This window comes from Piliocolobus tephrosceles, chromosome 9 (assembly GCF_002776525.5).
Source record: "Piliocolobus tephrosceles isolate RC106 chromosome 9, ASM277652v3, whole genome shotgun sequence".
Lineage (NCBI taxonomy): Eukaryota > Metazoa > Chordata > Mammalia > Primates > Cercopithecidae > Piliocolobus > Piliocolobus tephrosceles.
This window is the reverse complement of record NC_045442.1, coordinates 70,449,546-70,472,047: the sequence shown is the minus strand read 5'-3', so window position 1 is coordinate 70,472,047 and position 22,502 is coordinate 70,449,546. Positions and strand designations below refer to the sequence as shown.

General features: G+C 42.1%; 2 protein-coding genes across 6 annotated transcripts in view; one reads left to right on the top strand and one right to left on the bottom strand.

Moving 5' to 3' along the window:
* Nucleotides 1-12,342, bottom strand: part of ADK (adenosine kinase) — a 591,886-nt gene extending 579,544 nt beyond the window's left edge. For both annotated transcript variants that reach the window (XM_023204899.2, XM_031936187.1), the window contains exon 1: nt 12,181-12,342. In XM_023204899.2, coding sequence (XP_023060667.1) covers nt 12,181-12,245 — 65 coding nt within the window. In that variant the 5' untranslated portion in view covers nt 12,246-12,342. The remainder of the gene's footprint in view (nt 1-12,180) is intronic.
* A 112-nt stretch (nt 12,343-12,454) lies between these two features.
* The window catches only part of AP3M1 (adaptor related protein complex 3 subunit mu 1), a 28,656-nt gene continuing 18,608 nt past the window's right edge, over nt 12,455-22,502 (top strand). For 3 of the 4 annotated variants that reach the window (XR_002730125.2, XM_023204905.1, XM_023204904.1), the window contains exon 1: nt 12,455-12,770. Coding sequence is in view for 2 of the 4 variants with exons in the window: in XM_023204905.1 (XP_023060673.1) it covers nt 12,624-12,770 (147 nt within the window). In the remaining 2 variants the exon portion in view is untranslated. Of the gene's footprint in view, nt 12,771-20,891; nt 20,989-22,502 lie in introns of all 4 variants that reach the window. The other variant, XM_023204906.2, reaches the window with a different exon arrangement.

Genomic DNA, 22,502 nt, shown 5'->3' with positions numbered 1-22,502 from the left:
GCTAACCCAGAGAAAAGAGATTCATCATTCTGATAGGTCACTGGGATCTTCTTTGTACATTCTCTCTTTCAGAAACTCTACTCCTCCCCCAAATAAGCAATTCTATTATATTAAAAGAAGAAAGAATGAGTGAAGACATCAACCACATGGCCTTAAGAAAATGTTACTGTTGGTCGGGCACAGTGGCTCACGCCTGTAATCCCAACACTTTGGGATGCCAAGGCGGGTGGATCATGAGGTCAGGAGATCGAGACTATCCTGGCTACCCCGGTAAAACCCTGTCTCTACTAAATATACAAAAAATTAGCCGGGTGTGCTGGCAGGTGCCTGTAGTCCCACCTACTCAGAGGCTGAGGCAGGAGAATCGCTTAAACCCGGAAGGCAGAGGTTATTACAGTGAGCCAAGATCGCGCCACTGCACTCCAGCCTGGGTGACAGAGCAAGACTCATCTCAAAAAAAAAAAAAAAAAAAGAAAGAAAGAAAGAAAGAAAATGTTTATGTAGGAGAAGTGTATTTATTCTGAGAGAATTTTCCCCATAGACAAATATAAGAAATGACTATTATAATCGAGCTGACTATGGTCACAGAAAGAACAGAAACGCAATCTGGGGCCAAGGCGAGATGGCTCATGCCCGTAATCCCAGAACTTTGGGAGGCCAAGGCAGGCAGATCACTTGAGGTCAGGAGTTCAAGACCAGCCTGGCCAACATGGTGAAACCTAAAAACACAAAAATACAAAAATGAGCTGGGCATGGTGGCGCATGACTGTAATCCCAGTTACTTGGGAGGCTGAGGAAGGAGAACAGTTTGAACCCGGGAGGTAGAGGTTGCAGTGAGGTGAGATCACACCCCTGCACTCCAGCCTGGGCGACTGAGCAAGACTCTATCTCACAAAAAAAAAAAAAAAAAAAAAGAAAGAAATGCAATCGGGAGTACATTTCTTATCCTTTAGTAGTACGTTGATTTTGCATACAAGCTCACTCCATTTAACAAAAAAATGAAAGGCCAAAGAACCATGAAGTATTTTCAGGTAATAGTTCTCTCCATCAACTCCCATTATTGGTAAGAATTTACAGGCAATACATGAATCCATTTTGCACCATTAAATGCTACAAGCAGCCGGGCACAGTGGCTCACACCTGTAATCCCAGCACTTTGGGAGGCCAAGGTGGGCGGATCACGAGGTCTGGAATTCAAGACTAGCCTGGCCAACATGGTGAAACCCCATCTCTACTAAAAATACAAAATTTAGCCGGGTGTGGTAGCGGGCACCTGTAATCCCAGGTACTCAGGAGGCTGAGGCAGGAGAATCGCTTGAAACCGTAAGGCGGAGGTTGCAGTGAGCCAAGATAGCACCACTACACTCCAGCCTGGTCAACAAGAGTGAAACTTGTCTTAAAAAAAAAAACAAAAAAAATATTTAAAGGGTTAAGAGGCCAGACATGCAGCTCATGCTTGTAATCCTACCACTCTAAGAGGCCAAGGCAGTAGGGCTGCCTGAGTTCAGGAGTTCAAGACCAGTCTGGGCAATAGAGTGAGACCCTGTTTCCACAAAAAAATAAAAAAAAATTTTTTTAATTAGTTTGGCACAGTGGTGCATCCCTGTAGTTCCAGCTACTCTGGAGGCTGAGATAGGAGGATCGCTTGAGCCTGGGAGGTCGAAGCTGCAGTGAGCCATGATTGTACCACTGCACTCCAGCCTAGGCGACACAGCAAGACCCCCCATCTCAAAAAAACAAAACAAAACAAAAACAAAAAACAAAAAAAAAGTTAAGAATTCCCTGATTCTGCCAGGCATGGTGGTTCACACCTATAATCCCAGCACTTTGGGAGGCTGAGGGGGAAGATCGCTTGAGGCCAGGAGTTCAAGACAGGCATGGGCAAGACCAGCATGGGCAACACAGTGAAACCCTGTCTCTACAAAGAAAAAACAATTAATTAAAATTTTAAAATAAATAGGCCAGGCATGGTGGCTCACGCCTGTAATCCCAGCATTTTGGGAGGCTGAGGCAGGCAGATCACAAGGTCAGGAGATCGAGACCATACTGGCTAACATAGTGAAACCCCATCTCTACTAAAAATACAAAAATATATATATATATTTAGCCAGATGTGGTGGTGTGCACTTGTAGTCCCAGCTACTCGGGAGGCTGAGGCAGGAGAATTGCTTGAACCCGGGAGGTGAAGGTTGCAGTGAGCCAAGATCATGCCACTGAACTCCAGCCTGGACGGCAGAGCGAGACTTCAACTCAAAAAAATAAATAAATAGGAATTCATTGATTCAACAGAAATTCAGAGCCTGTTATATTGCAATGAAGTGATCAATTATGAGGAACTAAGAGTTATTCAACTAGTTTCCCAACTTCAAGTAGCAATAGGTGAGATAAAACATGCACATACTGTACATTGCAATAATGCAAAGTATAAAGTACAGTCAGAGGAGAAGCCATTTCTAGGTTTGGTGAGTAGAAAAGTTTTATAGAGAAGAGATAATTTGACTAGACCTTAAAGACTGAGGTTGTTGGGTTTCTTGGAAGGGGAGAAGAGTAAGATTGTTTTAATCAATAATGTACATGCTAAAATGGATTTTTCTCTTGCTGAGGGAATGACACTACCTCCCTCACTTTACAACTCCAAGTTGTTGATTACAATGTACCCCTCAACACCCATCCATTTCCCCCCCATATACGAACAACGCCATATACTCACTGGCTCCCCATATACACTAGTACTACCTACACACACACACCCCCCCGCACCTGCATGTATGCACACAACAAACAGGCAGACAGTGAGAATGTATCCAAGGCCATCCCAAATCTCCACCTCTGATACAGTGATTGTAATGCAGGACAGGTAAGCCCCAGAACTGGGGCTTAGCCGAGGACGGTGCTTGGCTTCATCCAGGAAAAAATTCAAGGGTCGGCCAGTGGTGTGTTAGCAACTTTTATTGAAGCAGCAGCATAAAGCATCGGCAAAGGTATTGCCCCTTGCAGAGCAGGGCTACCCCATAGGCAGTATGCCCAGAATAGCAGCTCAGAAGCAGTTTTGTGGTCATATTTATACTCAATTTTAATTATATACAAGTTAAGAGGCAGATTATGCAGAAATTTCCAGGAAAAGGGTGGTAACTTCCAGGACATTGTCACGGAAAGGGATGCTAACTTCCAGGTGTTGCCATGGCAATGGTAAACTGACATGGCACATTAGTGGACGTGACTTACGGAAAGCTGCTTCCAATCTGTCCCTGTTTTAGCTAGCCCTCAATTTGGTCCAGTGTCTGAGCCCCACCTCCAGAGTTGAGTCCCACCTCCTACCTCAACTGGTTCAAGGTAGTGTGTAACACAGGCAGAACCAAATTTCTCTCAAAACTCATACAAGGATATAGAAAAACTCTCTTCCTTTGGACTCATGAGATTTTGGCTTGGAGTTGAGAACTGCCATCTTGTTACACTGAAATGGCCTATGTAAGAGATAAATTGAATCTAAAGGACAACAGAGACAAGTAGTGAACTCCTAGATTGAGTCATATTTAGATGGACTTTAGGTTGGGTGTGGTGGCTCACACCTGTAATCCCAGCACGATGGGAGGCCAATGCAGGCAGATCACCTGAGGTCAGGTGTTTGAGACCAGCCTGGCCAACATTGTGAAACCTAGTCTGTACTAAAAATACAAAAATTAGCTGGGCGTGGTGGTGCATGCCTGTAATCCCAGCTACTTGGGAGGCTGAGGCAGGAGAATTGCTTGAACCCAGGAGGCAGAGGTTGCAGTGAGCTGAGATCGTGCCACTGCACTCCAGCCTGGGTGACAGAGCAAGACTTGAGTCAACTGAGTCTCTCAGAGACTTTGAAATGGTTCTAAGTATGAACCAAAGTCTAGTCTAAGCATGTAGAAGGCAAGTAGCCAAGTGACTACTTCGATATAATTTCTGATAATCCCTAATTCAGTGAGTGACCAATGATCACACAAGCTACCTTGACATCTGCAATCCTGTTTGCAGGTAACATAGCAAAATAGTAGGACTCGCTACTAACCATGTGGCTTGCTGACAAAATAGTGAGACCGTGTTAATACAGTAAGGAAACTGTTGTGCCTGCAGAAGGCAAGAATTTCTTACATAATTGCTATACATATATATCTTCTAAATTGTAAAGAAAATACTAAAGTCAGCACGCATGCAATGAAAGTAAAAATGCAAATAGAAATTCAGATGTTCTTATATCGTAGGCTAATCACACCGCTTCTAGATCTGAAGTTTATGAACTAAATTTTTAAAGAAATGGTATGAAACCAAAAGTACAAATGATATCAGAAATAATACACATAAATGAGAGCAACAACTCTAAATCTGCTTTGAAAAATCATCAGAATGTATCTTCTTCAAGCAGTATGTGAAACTTCAGTTTGTGAGACCATTTCGTAAAATAGCCTTCCAAATCTTCAAGTTCAAACGTTGAAGAGAAGTCTGTCTTTTCTGTTACTACTGGAGAGAAAGAGAAGCCCTAATAACTCAGTGATATTAACTGTACTGGTATTATGGTAGAGCTAGCCACAAAGTATCTTCGAAATGAGCATCTACTTAGTATCACAGAAGTGCAGAACAGTGACTAGAGAAAAAAATCTAGGAACTGACTCTGATGAGAAATTATTGTTCCTGCATAGTAGCCAAATTTTAAAAGTAAACTATAAATAAGTAACAAGAGTCCACAATCCCTTTCTTAAATCCTTGGGGCAAGGTATGTTTTGGAATTCAGAATTTTATGGATTTTAGGAAGGTAACACAGCACTATATGTTTTGTAGAACACCCAGGAGGAATTCATGTGGCATGTCATTAACAGTCTAATAGTTCCATAGCAAAGCATATACATTTGTGTCAGACAAATAAATACTACTGACACCTTTACATCAGTTTACATTTTGCTGCTAAATTAATTCATCTCAAACTTTTTAAAAAACTTCCAGCTTCCAGAGCTTTGGGATTTCAGAAATACAGATTAAAAGATTATAGCCTATAATAAAGTCATAATAATTATTTTACCAAGTTTCAGATGTATTTGGTATCCCAGAGGTCTATTCTGTAAAGGTGATACTTAGCCACTCAGCACTTGGCCACTTATATATTCAGCGTACTTCAAGTTTCTCCAGCTTAAAAGCAAGAGTCCTAATATGTTCAGTGTAGAAACAATGGAAAATACAAGATTCTTTTTTAAACCTCCTAATTCTTCCACCTAAAGATGCTCACTATTAAATTTGGAGTGTCTAAATTTTCACATTCTTTCTATAATAGATACATAAATATAATTAGCAAGAAAATCTCTGTAGTTTTAGTGTATATTTTTGTTTCCATCTTACTAGATACATATAATGCCCTTTCAAGCTGAGAACTGGTCTTTCTGAAATTTTGGTAAATTCTCAGCCATTAGCTCTTCTAACCTGGCTTCTCCACCATTCACATTATTTCCTCTTTTTGGAACTCCCAGTTAGATGTAAGTTGGTGCCTCTCAATCTATGGAGTTGTGCTGTTGCCCAGGCTGAAGTGCAATGGCACGATCTCGGCTCACCCCAACCTCTGCTTCCCAGGTTCAAGAGATTCTCCTGCCTCAGCCTCCTGAGTAGCTGGGATTATAGGCATGGACCACCATATCCAGCTAATTTTGCTTTTTTTTTTTTTTTTTTTTTTTAGTAAAGATGGAGTTTCTCCATGTTGGTCAGGCTGGTCTCAAACTCCCAACCTCAGGTGATCCGCCCGCCTTGGCCTCCCAAAGTTCTGGGATTATAGGCATGAGCCACCGCACCCAGCTCATATTTGTTAATTCCTATTTATTTCTGTGTGATACATCTGGGTACTTTCTTCCAATTCATTACTTTTCCCTTCAAATTTTTCTGGTCTAGAGTTTAACTGACCTATGTTTTTTTATTTCAATAATTCCATTTTTTCTTTAATATAGCCATCTATTTCATATCTACATATTTTTGATTCATGCTTTTCTTATGACCATTATTTCTTTTATCTTTTTTAAGGATCTTTAAAATACTTACAATTGTTTTGAAATTACCCATATTTCCATCAGATTTTTTGTGAATTTATCTCCTAGTAATTGTGTTAATTTTCTAAGTAATGGTCTTCCTCGTGTGTTTATAGGCTCAGACTTTCCCTGTTTTCCCAGGGGTTCTGTGATAGGCCACCAATCTTCCAGAGTCCACGACCTCCAAGCTTGGTGCTCTTGTACTAGGTGATGGTGGGGAAACCACAGTTCCTGACTCTGAGCCATCTGGCAGCTTAGCCACTTCTGTATCTTCACTCCAGGTCCACAGCTTTTTGAAACAACAGCCAAGAGCAGATGTTTTCAGCCTTCTTTCATCCAGTCTCAGCCCAGCTTCAGTTTCATACAGAGTATCTGACCCCAGTTCCCCTACATGTTATTTCTACCAGCTCCTGAACCCAGAGTCTAACTGCATGTTTCTTTTCTGTTCTTGGTCCCTGGAGACGTTTATCTCGTTCTTGAGTATATCTATATCTTTTCCTCTCCTTTTTAAAATTTTTTTTTTTTTTGAGATGGAGTCTCGCTCTATCGCCCAGGCTGGAGTGCAGTGGCGCTATCTCGGCTCACTGCAAGCTCCGCCTCCCGGGTTCACGCCATTCTCCTGCCTCAGCCTCCCGAGTAGCTGGGACTACAGGCGCCCACCACCACGCCCGGCTATTTTTTTGTATTTTTTAGTAGAGACGGGGTTTCACCGTGTTAGCCAGGATGGTCTCGATCTCCTGACCTCGTGATCCGCCCGTCTCGGCCTCCCAAAGTGCTGGGATTACAAGCTTGAGCCACCGCGCCCGGCCTCCTTTTTAAATTTTTAATTGCTGCATTTGCCTCTCAATATCCTTATGAGGTTCGTACTATCACTATACCCATTTTACAGGTGAGAAAAGAGAGGTATGTGGCAAGTAGGCAATCTTCCCAAGAGCACTAGCTAATAAGGATTAAGAGTCAAACCAGACTGCTGATGCCAGAGACCATGCTCTTAACCACTGCCCTATTGGGATCCATTCTGACCAGATGGCTCTTTAAAATTTTGATTCTTTTTCCCCCCACCTAACTGTAAACACTTTGTACACAGGCAAGATATTTTGTTTTTTTTTTGAGACAGGGTCTTGCTGTTACCCAGGCTGGAATGTAGTAGTGCCAGTGCCTCAGCTTCCAGAGTGGCTGGGACTACAGGAACCTGCTGCCATGCCTGGCTAAGTTTATTTTTGTAGAGACAGGGCCTCACTATGTTGCCCAGGCCAGTCTAGAACTCCTGGCCTCAAGCAATCCTCCCACTTGGCCTCCCAAAGTGCTGGGATTAACAGCATGAGCCGCTCCATGTGGCCAGGATTTTAAATGATGGAAGTAAAGCGAAGACACATTCCAGGTAAAAAGCAGCACATCAGCCATGTTTTATTTGAGGCTGAATATTCAGTCTAGGCCTATACCCAAAATAAGAAACATAGTCTTCAATGCCCTCGTTTTCCTAAGGCCCTTCCCACTTTCCCTGAGTTTCAAGCACTTCCATGATTGTCCCTGGATACCCAGAACCATCCATGCAGGGCTTTCCTCTGGCTCTCTCTACCACCCTCATGCTGCACTAGTATATATTGCCCAGGAAAGGATCTTATTGAGGCATTCATACTAAGTGTGTCAGGGGACTTTTGTTTTCCATTCTTCCATAGCCCAAAGCCTTAATCTTAAAGGATTAAATTTGTGAATATAAGTAAAAGGCATGCAATATCGTCCAAAAATAACCAAACTCTTTCAATAGTAGATTATCATGATGGAATCTACTATCATGATGGAATCTACTACTAATCTACTATCAAATGGTAGTCAAGCTCAATTTTAGGCTGCATTACTAAAAGTATAGGGTCTAGAAAAATGAAAGTTATCAGTGCCACTCTATGTAATAAAGATTAATTAAGGCCAGGCGTGGTGGCTTACGCCTGTAATCCCAGCACTTTGGGAAGCCGTAGAATCCTCCTGCCTCAGCCTCCTGTGTAGCTGGGACCACAGGCATATGCTGCCATGTCCAGCTAGTTTTTTTTTTTTTTTTAAGATTTGAGGGTCTCATTTTGTTGCCCAGACTGGTCTTAAACTTCTGGATTCAAGTGAACCTCCCACCTAGGCCTCCCAAAGTGCTGGATTATAGGCATAAGCCACCACGCCCAGCTCCTGGGTTTAATTTTAGAACACAGGGTCCATAATGAGGTAGGAGATAGAGGAAAATAATAAAAGGGGTCCATGGAAGTGAAATAGTTAGGAAGCAATATTTGAGAAAAGCTCAATATTTGCTGATTACAGAACTGTAGTTTGTTTCCTTTTTAGTACTATTAAAAGTCATGATCCTTAATAATCCTTAATTGCTAATGTCAGATGGAGTAATGATGTGGGTTTTCAGGATTCAACATTTCCTAACATCAACTTCAGAGCTTACAAATATTTGCTGTGATGAATAAGTAGAGCTATGCCTAAAGAAAAGTAGGCAGAACTTGAGGCTGAAGGTAAGGACACTGCTTAGGAAGTCAAAACAAAATATAAGCAAAAGATCAAGTCTAAACGTAAGTTGCGGCAGCAAGAATGGAAAAGGAAAGACATTATAATGTGGATGTAAAATGAATCAAATATCTAGGTCTCAGACTTTGGAGTAAAAGAGGTTACTGGTGCCATTAACAGATGCAGGAAATATGGAAAAATGCACAGATTCAGGACAACAGATAATTTAGTTTGGCATATATGACTTCGAAATGTCAGAAAGTCACTCAGAAGCACATATTCAGCAGACAGTTAAAATTAAGGTCTGGGAAGGCCGGGCGCGGTGGCTTACACCTGTAATCCCAACACTTTGGGAGGCTGAGGCAGGCGGATTGCTTGAGGTCAGAAGTTCAAGACCAGCCTAGCCAACATGGCAAAATCCCATCTTTACTAAAAATACAAAAATTAGCCAGGCATAGTGGTGCACGCCTGTAATCCCAGCTACTTGGGAGGCGGACACAGCAGAATTGCTTGAATCCAGGAGTTGGAGGTTGCAGTGAGCCAAGATGGTGCCACTGTACTCCAACCTGTGCACCAGAGTGAGACTCCGTCTCAAAAAAATATATTAAATTAAGAGCTGAGAACTGAGAGGCATAGAGATAGAAAGGACACATGTGAGAGTGTCTAATACAAAGCCTGGACCCCCTACATCTCTGCTTCAGTCAGACTATCTGCACTTCCCCAACAGAGGCAGCTCTCTCCCAGTTCTGCCACCAAACAAACTTTCCTAGAAGGCAGATACCCTACTTCACAGATACCCTACAGTCACAGATGACTGGTTAACTCCTAGTCATCTTTAAGAATACTCGTGTCATTTTCACTAACCCCACTTATTTCCCACCAAGAGGATGGTACCTGTGCCTTACCTCTTTCTCTATACATATATCCAGTTTTTAACACCACGTCTAGAATAGCATGTACTTGAAAGACAAACTGAAGTTAAAGATTTGGCATGTGCTCAACAAGCCTTGGAAGGCACTGTATCCTCTTAAGAGGCGATCGCTAAAGAAACGAACTTGGATGAGATTTCCAAAGGAGAGAAAAGAAAACTAAGTTGTCTTAAATATAAGTGATCATCATGGAACACCTTCATCTAGGGAGCAGTTCCCAAAAATGTTTCCCCACTTCTTTCATCACAAAATACCTCGTTTAACTAGGGTTAAAAAGCTTTTAACTTCTTGTCTACAGGTGGCACTAAGTTCAATACTCAAATGCATTCTCACACTTTGAGTCTGAAAGTCAAACTAATATAATAAAAGTAATAATAGCCAATCCTAACACAGGAATCATTGCTCCTACCTCATGGGTCACTGGGAGGGTTAAAAGAGATAACATATATACAGCACATAATATAATGTCTAGCACTCAAGTAATGTTCCCTTCTTTCCCCTGATCCCACCTGAAAACATGTTAGAGCCTGATTCTTTCTTTGTAAGCAACTGTTATACATTGAAAAGCAACCGAGCCCAGAAAAAGAATAGATATTTGAGAAAGGCAGACTAGCCTTGTCAGATGCTCCCTCTAGAACGGATTTCTCAACCTCAACACCGTTGACATATTTGGCCAGATAATTCTTTGTTGTGGGGGTTGTCCTACATAGGATGTTTAGCAGTATCCCTGAATTCCATCCACTAGGTGCCAATAGCTCTCCCTACCAAAAATACCTTTCTAGACCATGCCAAATGTCCCCTGGAGGGCAAAATTTCCCTTGGTGGAGAATTACTGTCCCAGAGCTGACCAAATTCTCACAAATCCCTAAATCTCCTAAATATTTTCCCTGATATCTACAAATATATCTCATTATCTGTTCCCACTGATGCTGAACATTAAATTATGCTTAGTCTTTATAACCCATTCTCCTTAGCCAAAACTAGTAGCAATCCCCTGTCAAGCAAGTCATCATAAATTAATTCAGTGTAAATACTCAAATGCATTCTCACACTTTGAGTCTGAAAGTCAAACTAATATAATAAAAGTAATAATAGCCAATCCTAAAATGTCTCCCCACAAAATTAGAGATTTGTCCCAGTACTCGAGTGTCTAAGCTTTTAACTTCTTGTCTACAGGTGGCACTAAGTTCATATTGTATAAAGTGAATTTTGGTTGCCTAAGGAATGCTCTCACCCCAGCCTCACAAAACACCAGGACTGCAGGTATAAGAAAGGATGCTCAGCTAGTTCTTATTTCTGTTCCTGTACTAATTGTTTTATTTGGACTTCAATATCTTCAATTGTAAAATAGGCATAATTCTTGCCTGCCTTTGATCACAGAACTGTCCAACTGTCCAAGATAATAGGAAAACACAGTGAAAATGGATCAGCATTATATATAATTATTTTTATTAAAGAAAAATCTAAGGAAATCTAAGGGTTGTATGTTTAGTAGGATGGTAGGGAAAAGTTGCTTCTGTCTTCCAGTTTGGCGAAGGAGGTGCCTTATAAAGGAAATACTCTAATAAAGGGCAGAGTAGGGAAAGCACATGCCTTGAACTCAGGTAGGTCTGATTCAATAGCCCTTGGTCTTTATTCTGCATATAGCTTCAATATTTAAAATAAAAATAGAATATCCAGAGGGTTTTTATTTTAAAGTTTATGTTCTTGGTATAAGGTAGACACGCTAACCCTTTGAGGGTAGTAGGAATACATTAAAAGCACTGGCAGGGATTTGTTTACCCTCCAAAGCAGATGAACACACCACCCGGCCCCTAAGTGTTCTTTTCTTTTCAATTGTGATTCCTTCTTTTGGAGGTGAAGAAAAGTGATACAGGAAGAAATGGGATACGTCTTGTATAATCAGGAGTGTCCCAATACTTTTAAATCAGTTTGATATGCCTATTTTAAGACGGAAAAAAAAATCGCTGCCTTTCAACGAACATTTCCAAATCATCAAAGACTGCCTGCTTCACTTTATACTTATTAGGAAGGGATATTTTAACAAATGACTCTTTATAAGTAAAAGTTGCAACATCAATCACATGTGAGGCAGGTGTTGGGGCAGCACTGTCTCCGTTGCTGCCAAAAAGTGCAAATAAAAAAGAAAAATCAACCTTTCCTATCCATTCATCCAAATTTTGCCCCTGCAAAGCCTCGGAGGGGTCTGGGTCACTGGCAGAGGGTCCTCAAAGGTGCGGGCTTTCAGAATGTGTACGAAAAGGAAGGTCGACGTGCCCTTCCGCAACACTTTCCGAAAAATCCCCAAAAATTCTGACTTCGCCCCAGAATAGAGCAGTTGCCGAGCCTCCTCCCCGCCATCCCCCAGGAAGAGAAGACGGCTGCGTAAAGACGCTGCTCCGGTCCGGCCCTCCGGGGTCGCACCAGCCCAGCCTGGGCTTGCTCGCAGGTGGTGCGGGCAGCCGGCTCGCCCCCCCCTCCGCCGGCCACGATTGGCCAAGGGCTGCTGGAGCCGGAGCTGCACCAGACGGCGACTCGGCCAAACTGAGAGAACGTCCGGCAAGGGGTCGCGGCCAAACAGCTCCCCGCGCGGCAAGTCTTGCGGGTTGGCCCCAAGCGGGCAGTGAGAGACACCACCCAGCGCCGGAGCCGCGAAACCCCACGTGGGCCCTGGCTTGCTTGCAGCAGGCGCTGTCACCCTCCTCCCCAAGTCGGGCAGCGCTCACCTCAGCGCTTTCGGCGCCTCCACCTTCAGCTTTTTGGGCTTCGGCTCCTCCTCAGCAGCTGCCATCTTTGCGCTCCCACCCTACTTTGGTTCTACAGCCCACCTCTGCCATACACTCTCTGGACCCCCCACGTCTTCGCATCACCGCCTTCTCTTCTCCAAATCCCGCCCCTCCAGACTCCGCCCATTCTGTGCCGCTGTCATCCACAATCATTGGCTCTATCCCTCACCACCGACAGCGAATGCCCCGCCCATTCCTGACCCCGCCTCCCCTGCCATAGGGGACCCCAGACTGAGTTAGGCCGCGGATAACCGCCTGACTCTAGATGGTGAGAAACCCACCATTTTTCTAGGTTCTGGATAATGTAGAAGATTTAGATACTAAACCTCAAGAGACGTCTTTCCTCTCATTTACAGTCTTCTGGCATATTTAATCTTTCTAATATGATAGACAGAGTCGGTGTCTTTGAAGCTGTTAATCAGGCAATCTCCTGGGCACTCCGGCTGCGGGTCCTCGCGGCCTTCTCAGCTTCCTCAGCTTCGGTCCGGAGAGGACCCGGCGCCGAATCACTGACTGGCACAGGTGTCGGGGTGAGTGTGAGGGGCGGGAAATCTGTGGATTGGGGACAGCTCCAAAACCCGGGAGTAGGCTGAATAGCTGGGGCCCCCGACTCCGATCTGGGCTCTAGGAGCGTCTTTGGTGCCGTGGGCCAGGGCCTCGCTTCCCCCCACTCCCGGCCTTCCGGGCTTTCTCGCCAGCAAGGCCGGAAGGGAGCGGTCCACCTGCAGCCTAGTGTTCTCAGGCGCCTGAGCCCCGGAGTTCGAGCTTCCTGGGTTCCCCCTCTGTAGTGAGCTGGAGTACAGACGGCAGGAATCTCAGTCCCAGGTTTCTGCTCTGGAGAACAAAACCCCAAACGGACCTGAGCGGACGTCCTGTTAGTGGGTGGTGCCTGGAAGAGCCTGGGGTGAGGAATGCAGTGAGAAGGGTGTTACAGTTCTTCAGGAGAGAGGTAACGGGGTTCTAAACTGAGCAGGTGGCAGTGAGTATGGAAAAGTGACGGGCGATGTGGCTGTTAGTATTTGGTAAATTTGAACCCGAAGCTTACAGCCTTATGTGATTAAGAATATGGTGTCGCTGACAGGAGGAGGAATTTTATGGAGTTTGAGTTTTACCGAATTTGAAACAGTGGTTTACATGGAGATTGTAGAAAGACTTTAAAAAAAATTGTGAGAATTAAGCCCGAAAGACTTTCAAGGTGAAACCCAAAGCAGATGAAGTTTCATAGAAAAGGGTAAGAAGTATTTTTGTTTAGGAGAAAGTTATCAATGACATAAAATGCTGCAGTGGCCAGAGGAGGAAGCTGAAATCAGAATAGATCGTTGGATTTTATAATTAGAAAGTCATCGAGCTATTTGAAAGAGATGCTTTAATAGTAACTGAGGACAGACTGCAAGTGTAGACTAATCCTTCATCATTTGGTGCATGAAGCAAGATTATTGAGAGTAGCAAGGTGGGGGAAAGTTTGGGGTTTGTTTTAAAGAATACATGATATCTATTTGGGCCAGGAAGCAAGCAACTATTTGAAGATTCAAGAAAAAGTCTTACCTCCCAGAAGAGAAGGAAAAGAATGGGATCAAGTTACAAGTGAAAGGATTAATTTGGGAAAGACAGAGTGACAGTTTCTATTGGCACTATAGGAGAAATGACGAATTATCTTAAACTTACGTATCTTGGCCAGGCGCGGTGGCTCACGCCTGTAATCGCAGCACTTTGGGAGGCTGAGGCGGGCAGATCACGATGTCAGGAGTTCGAGACCAGCTTGGCCAACATAGTGAAACCCTGTCTCTACTAAAAATACAAAAATTAGCCAGATGTGGTGGCACGCGCCTGTAGTCCCAGCTACTTGGGAGGTTGAGGCAGGAGAATCCCTTGAACCTGGGAGGCGGAAGTTGCAGTAAGCTGAGACCTCACCACTGCACTCTACCCTGAGCGACAGAGTGAGACTCTGCCTCGGGGAAAAAAAAAAACCTTACATATCTTTAGGAAAGCTCTCTTTGCAACAAGATTAGGTTTTCTTAATCTTATGATTTTTATTGCTACCCATTTAATATAATATATAGCCAGGCACAGTATGACTCATGCCTGTAATCCCAGCACTTTGGGAGGCTGAGGCAGGTGGGTCACGAGGTCAAGAGATTGAGACCATCCTGGCAAACATGGAGAAACCCTGTCACTACTAAAAATACAAAAATTATATGGGCGTGGTGGCATGTGCCTGTAGTCCCAGCTACTCAGGAGGCTGAGGCAGGAGAATAGCTGGAACCCGGGAGGCGGAGGTTGTGGTAAGCTGAGATCGCGCCACTTCACTCCAGCCTGGCAACAGAGTGAGACTCTGTCTCAAAAAAACAAACAAAAAAACAATATACTGTTGGCGGACAGAGTGCAGTGGCTTACACCTGTAATCCTAGCACTTTGGGTGGGTGAGGCAGGAAAATCACTTGAGGCCAGGAGTTGGAGATCAGCCTGGGCAACATAGTGAGACTCCATCTCTACAAAAAATTTAAACATTAGCCAGGCTTGGTGGCGCACGGTTGTAGTCCTGACTACTCAGGAGGCGGAGGCAGAATGAGGCAGAAGGATGACTTGAGCCCAGGAGTTCAAAGTAATAGCTATGATTGGTCCACTGCACTTCAGCCTGGGCAACAAAGCGAGACCCTAACTCTTAAAAAAAATACATATATACATACTCTATTGGAGTTCTTTGCAGGCTAAATATTTTTAAGTAGCTCAGTACTATGTCAATTCACGAGTAGCACATGGTATTTACAGAGAAGAGGATTTCTCTCTCCCTTTGGAAATGACCTCTCTCCCGTTACACACAGGAGGAGAGCCATCATCCGCCTGCAGTCAAGTATACAAACCTTCCCTTCAGTCTAAAGAGTAGAAAGTGTTCCTTCTCCTTAGAGAAGGCAAACCCTTTAACCTAGTCTCCCAGTAGCATCCTATCCTGCTGTGTCAGGGTCCTCTTTCCATTTTTCCCTCTCTCCTATGTCAGCTTTTCCCCCTCTATTCACACCTTTCCTTTAGCATTTAAATGTATTCTTCCTTCACTTTATGAACTGCTGCATTTATTTTCCTGTCTTTTCATCCTCTTCACAGCTAGACTTCTTGAATCTGCTCTACATATCTCTATTTTTTTTTACACTTCTTGCTGTTTATTTCCCAGCCCACTTATTTCTAGCATTCCACTGAACTACCACCAAAACTACTTTTTTTTTTTTTTTTTTTTTGGAGACAGAGTCTTGCTCTTGTCACCAGGCTGAAGTGCAGTGATACAATCTCAGCTCACTGCAACCTCCACCTCCTGAGTTCAAGTGATTCTTCTGCCTCAGCCTCCCGAGTAGCTGGGATTTACAGGCGCCTGCCACCACGCCCAGCTAACTTTTGTATTTTTAGTAGAGACAGGGTTTCACCATGTTGGCCAGGCTGGTCTTGAACTCCTGACCTCGTGATCCACCCGCCTCAGCCTCCCAAAGTGCTGGGATTACAGGTGTGAGCCACCACGCCTAGCCCACCAAAACTACTTTTACCAAGATCACCAATGTCCTCTGTGTGTTAAATCATGCAATCTCAAAGCAGATAAAAACCGCTTCTTGTGAGGTGAAAAAAATATATATACTCTTTTTATGTATAGAACACAAATACATTACATAGAGAATATTCTGTGGTATTAAAATTTTATGGTGATATTAATTAGCTTCAGTTAATTATTCCACATTTTATTCATCAATCATAACATCTGGTACCCCTAAATATATACAACTATAATTTGTCAATTTACAATTAAAAAAGAAAGAATAATAAAAAGTTTTACGGGTTAGGAATTTGATTGGCAGGGTAGTAAGAAGATGGAGTCTAAAAGGGCTCCTTAGCAGGCGTTAAGGAAAAGAAAGTTAAAAAACACTCTTAAATCAACAGGCATTTTCAATTATTTTTTGTTGAGATGGAGTCTCGCTCTGTCATCCAGGCTAGAGTGCAGTGGCACCATCTCGACTCACTGCAACCTCTGCCTCCTGGGTTCAAGCGATTCTTCTGCCTCAGCCTCCAGAGCAGCTGGGATTACGGGCACCCACCACCACACCCAGCTAATTTTTTTGTATTTTTAGTAGAGATGGGATTTCACCATGTTGGCCAGGCTAGTCTCGAACTTCCAAGCTCAGGTGATCTGCCCACCTCGGCCTCCCAAAGTGCTGGGATTACAGGTGTGAGCCACCGTGCCCAGCTGACATTTTCAATTCTCGTAGCTTAACCTCTTTGTGCCATGTAACAATATTTACCCCTCCATTCTTCTGGAAATACACTAATATACTATAGTTACTAAAAACCACCCTGCTTTTTTTTCTTTTGCCTCTTCAGTCACATCTTGGGCATTCTTTAGGTCCACTTCCTTGACCCACCTGCTACTCAAATGTTGGAGTTCCTTCCATGATTATGCTCTCTTCATACTATGCACATTCTTTCTTTTGTTTCAATTCTCCTTGTGATTAATTACCATTAACAAAAAATCCTGATTACTTACAATTCTGATTCCAATCTGGCTTCTCTAAAGCACCAGAAGTGTATATATAATAGTTTTTTGAATATATTTATTTGGGTCAGATATATCCAGAACTGGTCAAATTACACAGGACCAGGCTAAGTGACACATCTCTCTCATCTCCACACACCCCCTCGTCCAAGCCTAAATGTTTTTTTAACACAAAACCTAAATATTTATCTTATCTTTTCACTGTACCCCATCTCCATAGTCAAGATTCTAGTCCAGGCCATCACCACTCATCTCCCAACCGGTGTCACAGTGTTCAGTTACCAGCTATCCAGTTTCCACAGTGTAATTAGTATAATCTTTCTAAAAATGTAAATCGAATTGCATGATTACCAAAAAAAATTATAAAATGACTTTACATTGCACTGAGAATAAAGTCCAAACTCCTTAACAAGTTTAGCATGCTCCATGAACCAATCAGTCTCTGCTTCCCTCCTTCTCCAGTTTCATCTCCCCTCTTCCCTCCAGCTTCCAGATTTGCTAAATTTATGCTGGATTTCTTTGTCTTGTGTTCTCTCACTTCTAAGCCTTGTAGATTCCCATAGCACACTATATTTCCTGTATCATCGTAGGAATTACATCCTACTGTATTAAGTTGTCTTCTCTGCTGACCTCTAAATGCTGAGAGTGTAGGAACTCTAATTTTGTTTATTCTTATATACCCAGTGCCTCAAAACTCTGTGTTGAATGAATATGTGGTCAAGATATTGACTGAGAATCAGAAGAGTAGAGATGCTTTTCTGGTCTCATTCTCTCATATTCAGTATAGGCCCTTCTGTGCCTCTATCCTATTATATATAGAAGGAATACATTTTTGTTTTTAGACATTGACTTCCAAGAATATTTTGCTATTGTAAATGCATTGCTTGTGAATTTCCCAGGGTGATTATAAAATGTTTAGTAAAAAGGATTTATGATGTATTTAAGCTGCAGTCAAAGCTCTGATGGGTCTGCCTCTGAACACAGTTTCTTCTAGTGTCTTTGAAATAAGCAGGGAGAATTCTGTTTTATGACTCAAAAGCCACTAGGAACAAAAAGATGGTTGTGGTGATAATGAGTATGGAGTTTTCCCAGAAAGTTTATTAAAATAATAATTTAAAAATAACTGCAGCGACTAAAAGGATGATAAATAGTTAAAGAAACAGGCTAATTTACACTGCAACATGTGGTATTATTTAATTGTTAAATGCATTAGACCCTTGATCATAATATGGATAGAAGAAGTAAGCTCTCTTTTCGTATTATAGAAGGTTAAGATGGGTTTTAAAGCTAAGCACAGTCGAGAACTTATAAGTGTTATGCTTTCATCTCAGCACTAAGGTTAACAACAATAAATCTAGAAGGCTGGTTTAACTTTCTGTATTCTGAGACCTGAACTACTGCCAATAAAAACAACTTTGGTGGAAACTTTCCTGGAAAGAATTTTTCACCAGCTTAAGAGGATGAGTAGAGATCTGGCCCTAAAATAAAGAAACTACAAAATCACTTGCTTCCAGAACAGGCAACTCTTTTAGAGTGTATTGTGGCAATGGAGCACTATAAATCCTTGTGAACTATACCTTCCATAGGATGAATGATTTTAGATAACCTGTGTCAGTGCTTTTAAATGTAACTTCTATTCTAAATAATTTATTAAACTTCCTCAGCATAAAAACTAGAATGTGTTTTGGCTCCTAACTAAACAAGAAATGTCTTTTATCTCCTCCTCTTAAATCGTAAGCTAGGCTGGGTGCTGTGGCTCACGCCTGTAATCTCAGCACTTTGGGAGGCTGAGGCGGGCGGATCACGAGGTCAGGAGTTCAGGACCAGCCTGACCAACATGGTGAAACCCCATTTCTACTAAAAATACAAAAAATTAGCTGGGCATGGTGGCACATGCCTATAATCCTAGCTACTCGGGAAGCTGAGGCAGGAGAATCGCTTGAACCCAGCAGGCAGTGGGTGTGGTGAGCAGAGATCGCACCATTGCACTCCAGCCTGGGCAACACAGCGAAACTCCATCTCAAAAAAGAAATAAATAAATTATAAGCTGAAGCAGCACACTCATGCACTGTTCAATATATTGACTACTAACCACATATGGTTATTTAAATTTAAATTAATTAAAATTAAAACTTCAGGCTAGGCTTGATGGCTTGCACCTGTAATCCCAGAACTTTGGGAGATCAAGGTGGGAAGATCACTTGAGCCCAAGAGTCCAAGACCAGCCCGGGCAATATAGGCAGACCTTGTCTCTACAAAACAAAACTTTGAAAATCAGCTGAGTGTGGTGATGCACGTCTGTAAGCCCCACTACTCAGGAGACTGAAGCGGGAGGATCACTTGAGCTCTGGAGGTGGGGATTGGAGTGAACCCAGATGACACAGTTGCATTCCAGCCTGGGCAACAGAGCAAGACCCTATCTCAAAAAAAAAGAAAAAAATTAAAATTTCAGTATTGGGTGCATTAGCCACATTTCAAGTGCTCAATAGCCATGTATGTAGTGGCTACCATATTAGCACAGATAAAGGACATTTCCATCATTGCAGAAAGCCCTGTTGGACAGTGCTGTATTAGAATGTGTTCCTAATAATTAGTCTCTACGAGGCAGATAAGAGCAGGAGCTCAGAATTCAGCTGGATTTAGGTTTGAATCCTAGCTTACTGCGTGATCTTAGGAACTGACCTAACTTTTCTGAGATGACGTTGTCTTGTCTGTAAAATGGGGATAAGAGTAGTATTTATAGCATAGCATTGTGAAAATAAGATGAGATAAAGTGTCTAGAATAGCGTCTGGCCCATAATAAGTACTCAATACATTTTAGATAGTATTAATTCATTTATAGTATTATTCATTATCTTTAATGAATAAAACACTTTGAATGGGGACTGAGTACAGTAGCTTCACTTTGGGAGGCCGAAGCAGGCTGATCACTTGAGGCCAACATGGTGAAACCCCATTTCTACTAAAAACAGAAAAATTAGCTGGGTGTGGTGGCCCACACCTGTAATCCCAGCTACTGAGGAGGCTGAGGCACGAGAATTGCTTGACCCTGGGAGACGGAGGTTGCAGTAAGCAGAGATCACACCACTGCATTCCAGCCTGGGTGACAGAGGGAGACTCTGCTCAAACAAACAAACAAAAAAAGCTTGTTCCCAAGTAGCTGGGATTACAGGTGCACACCACCATTCCCGACTAATTTTTGTATTTTTAGTAGAGACAGGGTTTTGCCATGTTGGCCAGGATGGTCTTGAACTCCTGACCTCAGGTAATCCTCCGGTCTTAGCCTCCCAAAGTGCTGGGATTACAGGCGTGAGCCACTGTGCCTGGCCAAAAATAACCACATTGAATGGAGCTGAAAGATTAATTTTTGCCAAGAATGCTGTGTTCCATATGTGACTCACCTGAAGTACTCAAATCTGAGTCTCCTTGTGGATTATAGTGCTCCTCTTGAAGTCATACTTTATATTTCAGATGCTGATTTTATTCCAAGAAAAAGGTGTAATAATAAAAATTTAGTTGCATATCCTATGGTTGGATATTCTTGTTTCATTTAAAAAATGAAAGTGAAAATTTATCAGCTAAGATTATAGTTAAAATCAGCAGTTTCTATATAGCAAGTCTGAGTATTCTAATGGCACTTACATTAATACCCAGACAGAAATATAAGACACCAAGCAAGCCTACTAAGCAAATCATCTGACTAGATAAAGTAGAAAAATTTGGCAGGTTCCAATCCTGAGGTGTCAGAGTTTATTGCTAATAACTCAAGTTGATTGCTTGGCTAAACGAGGGCTTTAAACAAAGAAACTTTTTTGTTTCTAATTAAACGGGAACCCTAAACGGTTAACAGTGTTCATACTTTATTGAGATAATAATTACTAAAACATATCTTAATAATTAGTATTATTTACTTGATAACTACTGAACATGTGTCCAATGGGAAGGGGAGATCATCACCACATACTCTTTAAATGTCAGCTGCTTTCATAAAAGAAAGAGTTGATGTTATTTTCTATGTCAACGGAATCAAATGAATCAATTTGGGAAAGTCTTCCTTTCCTCTTTGGAATTTATCTTCATTCATAGAAACTGTATTCATAGGTTTTAAATTCTTTCTTCTTAGACTGCATTTATCATTATAGTACTATTACTTGGAATGATTGAGCCACTAGACTAAACACCTGACACTGGTGCTTATACACGTAAAAGATAGGAACAAGGTAAGATAATTAGACATTTTTCTGTTGTCCCCTATATTGCAGGAACAATATACTTTTTATAAGAAGCATAACTAACAGAAAAGTATTCAAATCATAATGTAAAACCTAATGAGTTATCATAAAAGGAACACGGCTTGTAAACATTGTGCAGATCAAGACATAAAACATTGGCCAGGTGTGGTGTCTCACTCCTGTAATCCTAGCACTTTGGGAGGCCAAGGCAGGTGGATCTCGAGGTCAGGAGTTCGAGACCAGCCTGGCCAACATAGTGAAACCTCCTCTCTAGTAAAAATACAAAAAAAAATTAGCTCAGCGTGGCAGTGTGTGCCTGTAGTCCCAGCTACTAGGGAGGCTGAGGCAGGAGAATCTCATGAACTCGGGAGGCGGAGGTTTCAGTGAGCCAAGATAACGCTATTGCATTCCAGCCTGGGCCACAGTGCAAGACTCCATCCCAAAAAAAAAAAAGAAAAAAAAAAGAAAACATTACCAGCACCCTAGGAGATCATCCCCATGGCCCTCCACTCTCCATAAAGGAAACTATTTGATTTAACACAGATTCGTTTTACCTGTTCTACAACTTCATATAAATGAAATCACACTGGGTATATTCTTTTGCATCTGGCTTCATTTATTCAACATCATATTTGTAAGATTCGTTTGTATGTATATATTCTTTGGATAAATGTCTTTTCAAATCCTTTGCCCATTTTTTAAGTGGCTTGTGTATGTATTTGTTTATGTTTTAGAGGCAAGGTCTCCCTCTGTCACCCAGGCTGGAGTGCAGTGGTGGGATTATAGTTCACTGCAGCCTCAAACTCCTGAACTCAGGCGATCCTACCACCTCAGCCTCCCAAGTAGCAGAGACTACAGATGTGAGCCACTATGCCTGGCTAATTTTTAAATTTTTTTTGTAGAGAGGGGGTCTGAAACTCCTGGTCTCAAGCAGTCCTCCCTCCTCAGCCTCTCAGAGTACTAGGATTACAGTTGTGAGTCACCACACCTGCCCCTTCTTATTATTGAGTAAAAGTTCTTTATATTTTCCAGATAGGGGTCCCTTAAGATACATGGTTTCAAATATTTGCTCTCATTTTGTGGATTTTTGTTTTCTTGATAATGTCCTTTGAAGCACTAAAGTTTTAATTTTGATGGACTCTAGGTTATCTATTTTTTATTTTTCTTGCCTGTAATTTTGGTATCATATCTTTAAAAACATTGTCTAATGCAGAGTCAAAATCTATGCATATTTTTTTCTAAGTTTTATCATTTTGGCTTTTCCAAGTAGGTCTTTGATACATTTTGTGTTGCTTTTTGTATCCAATTTCATTCTTTTGTATGTGGAAATTCAGTTGTTCCAGTACCATTTGTTGAAAAGGTTGTTCTCTCTCCAACCGGTCACCCAGGTCTTGGCACCCTTGTTGAAAATCAGTTGACCATAAATGTAAGGGTTAATGTTCTGTTGATCTATATGTCTGTCCTTGTGCCAATACCACACAGTAGTTTTGTAGTAAGTTTTG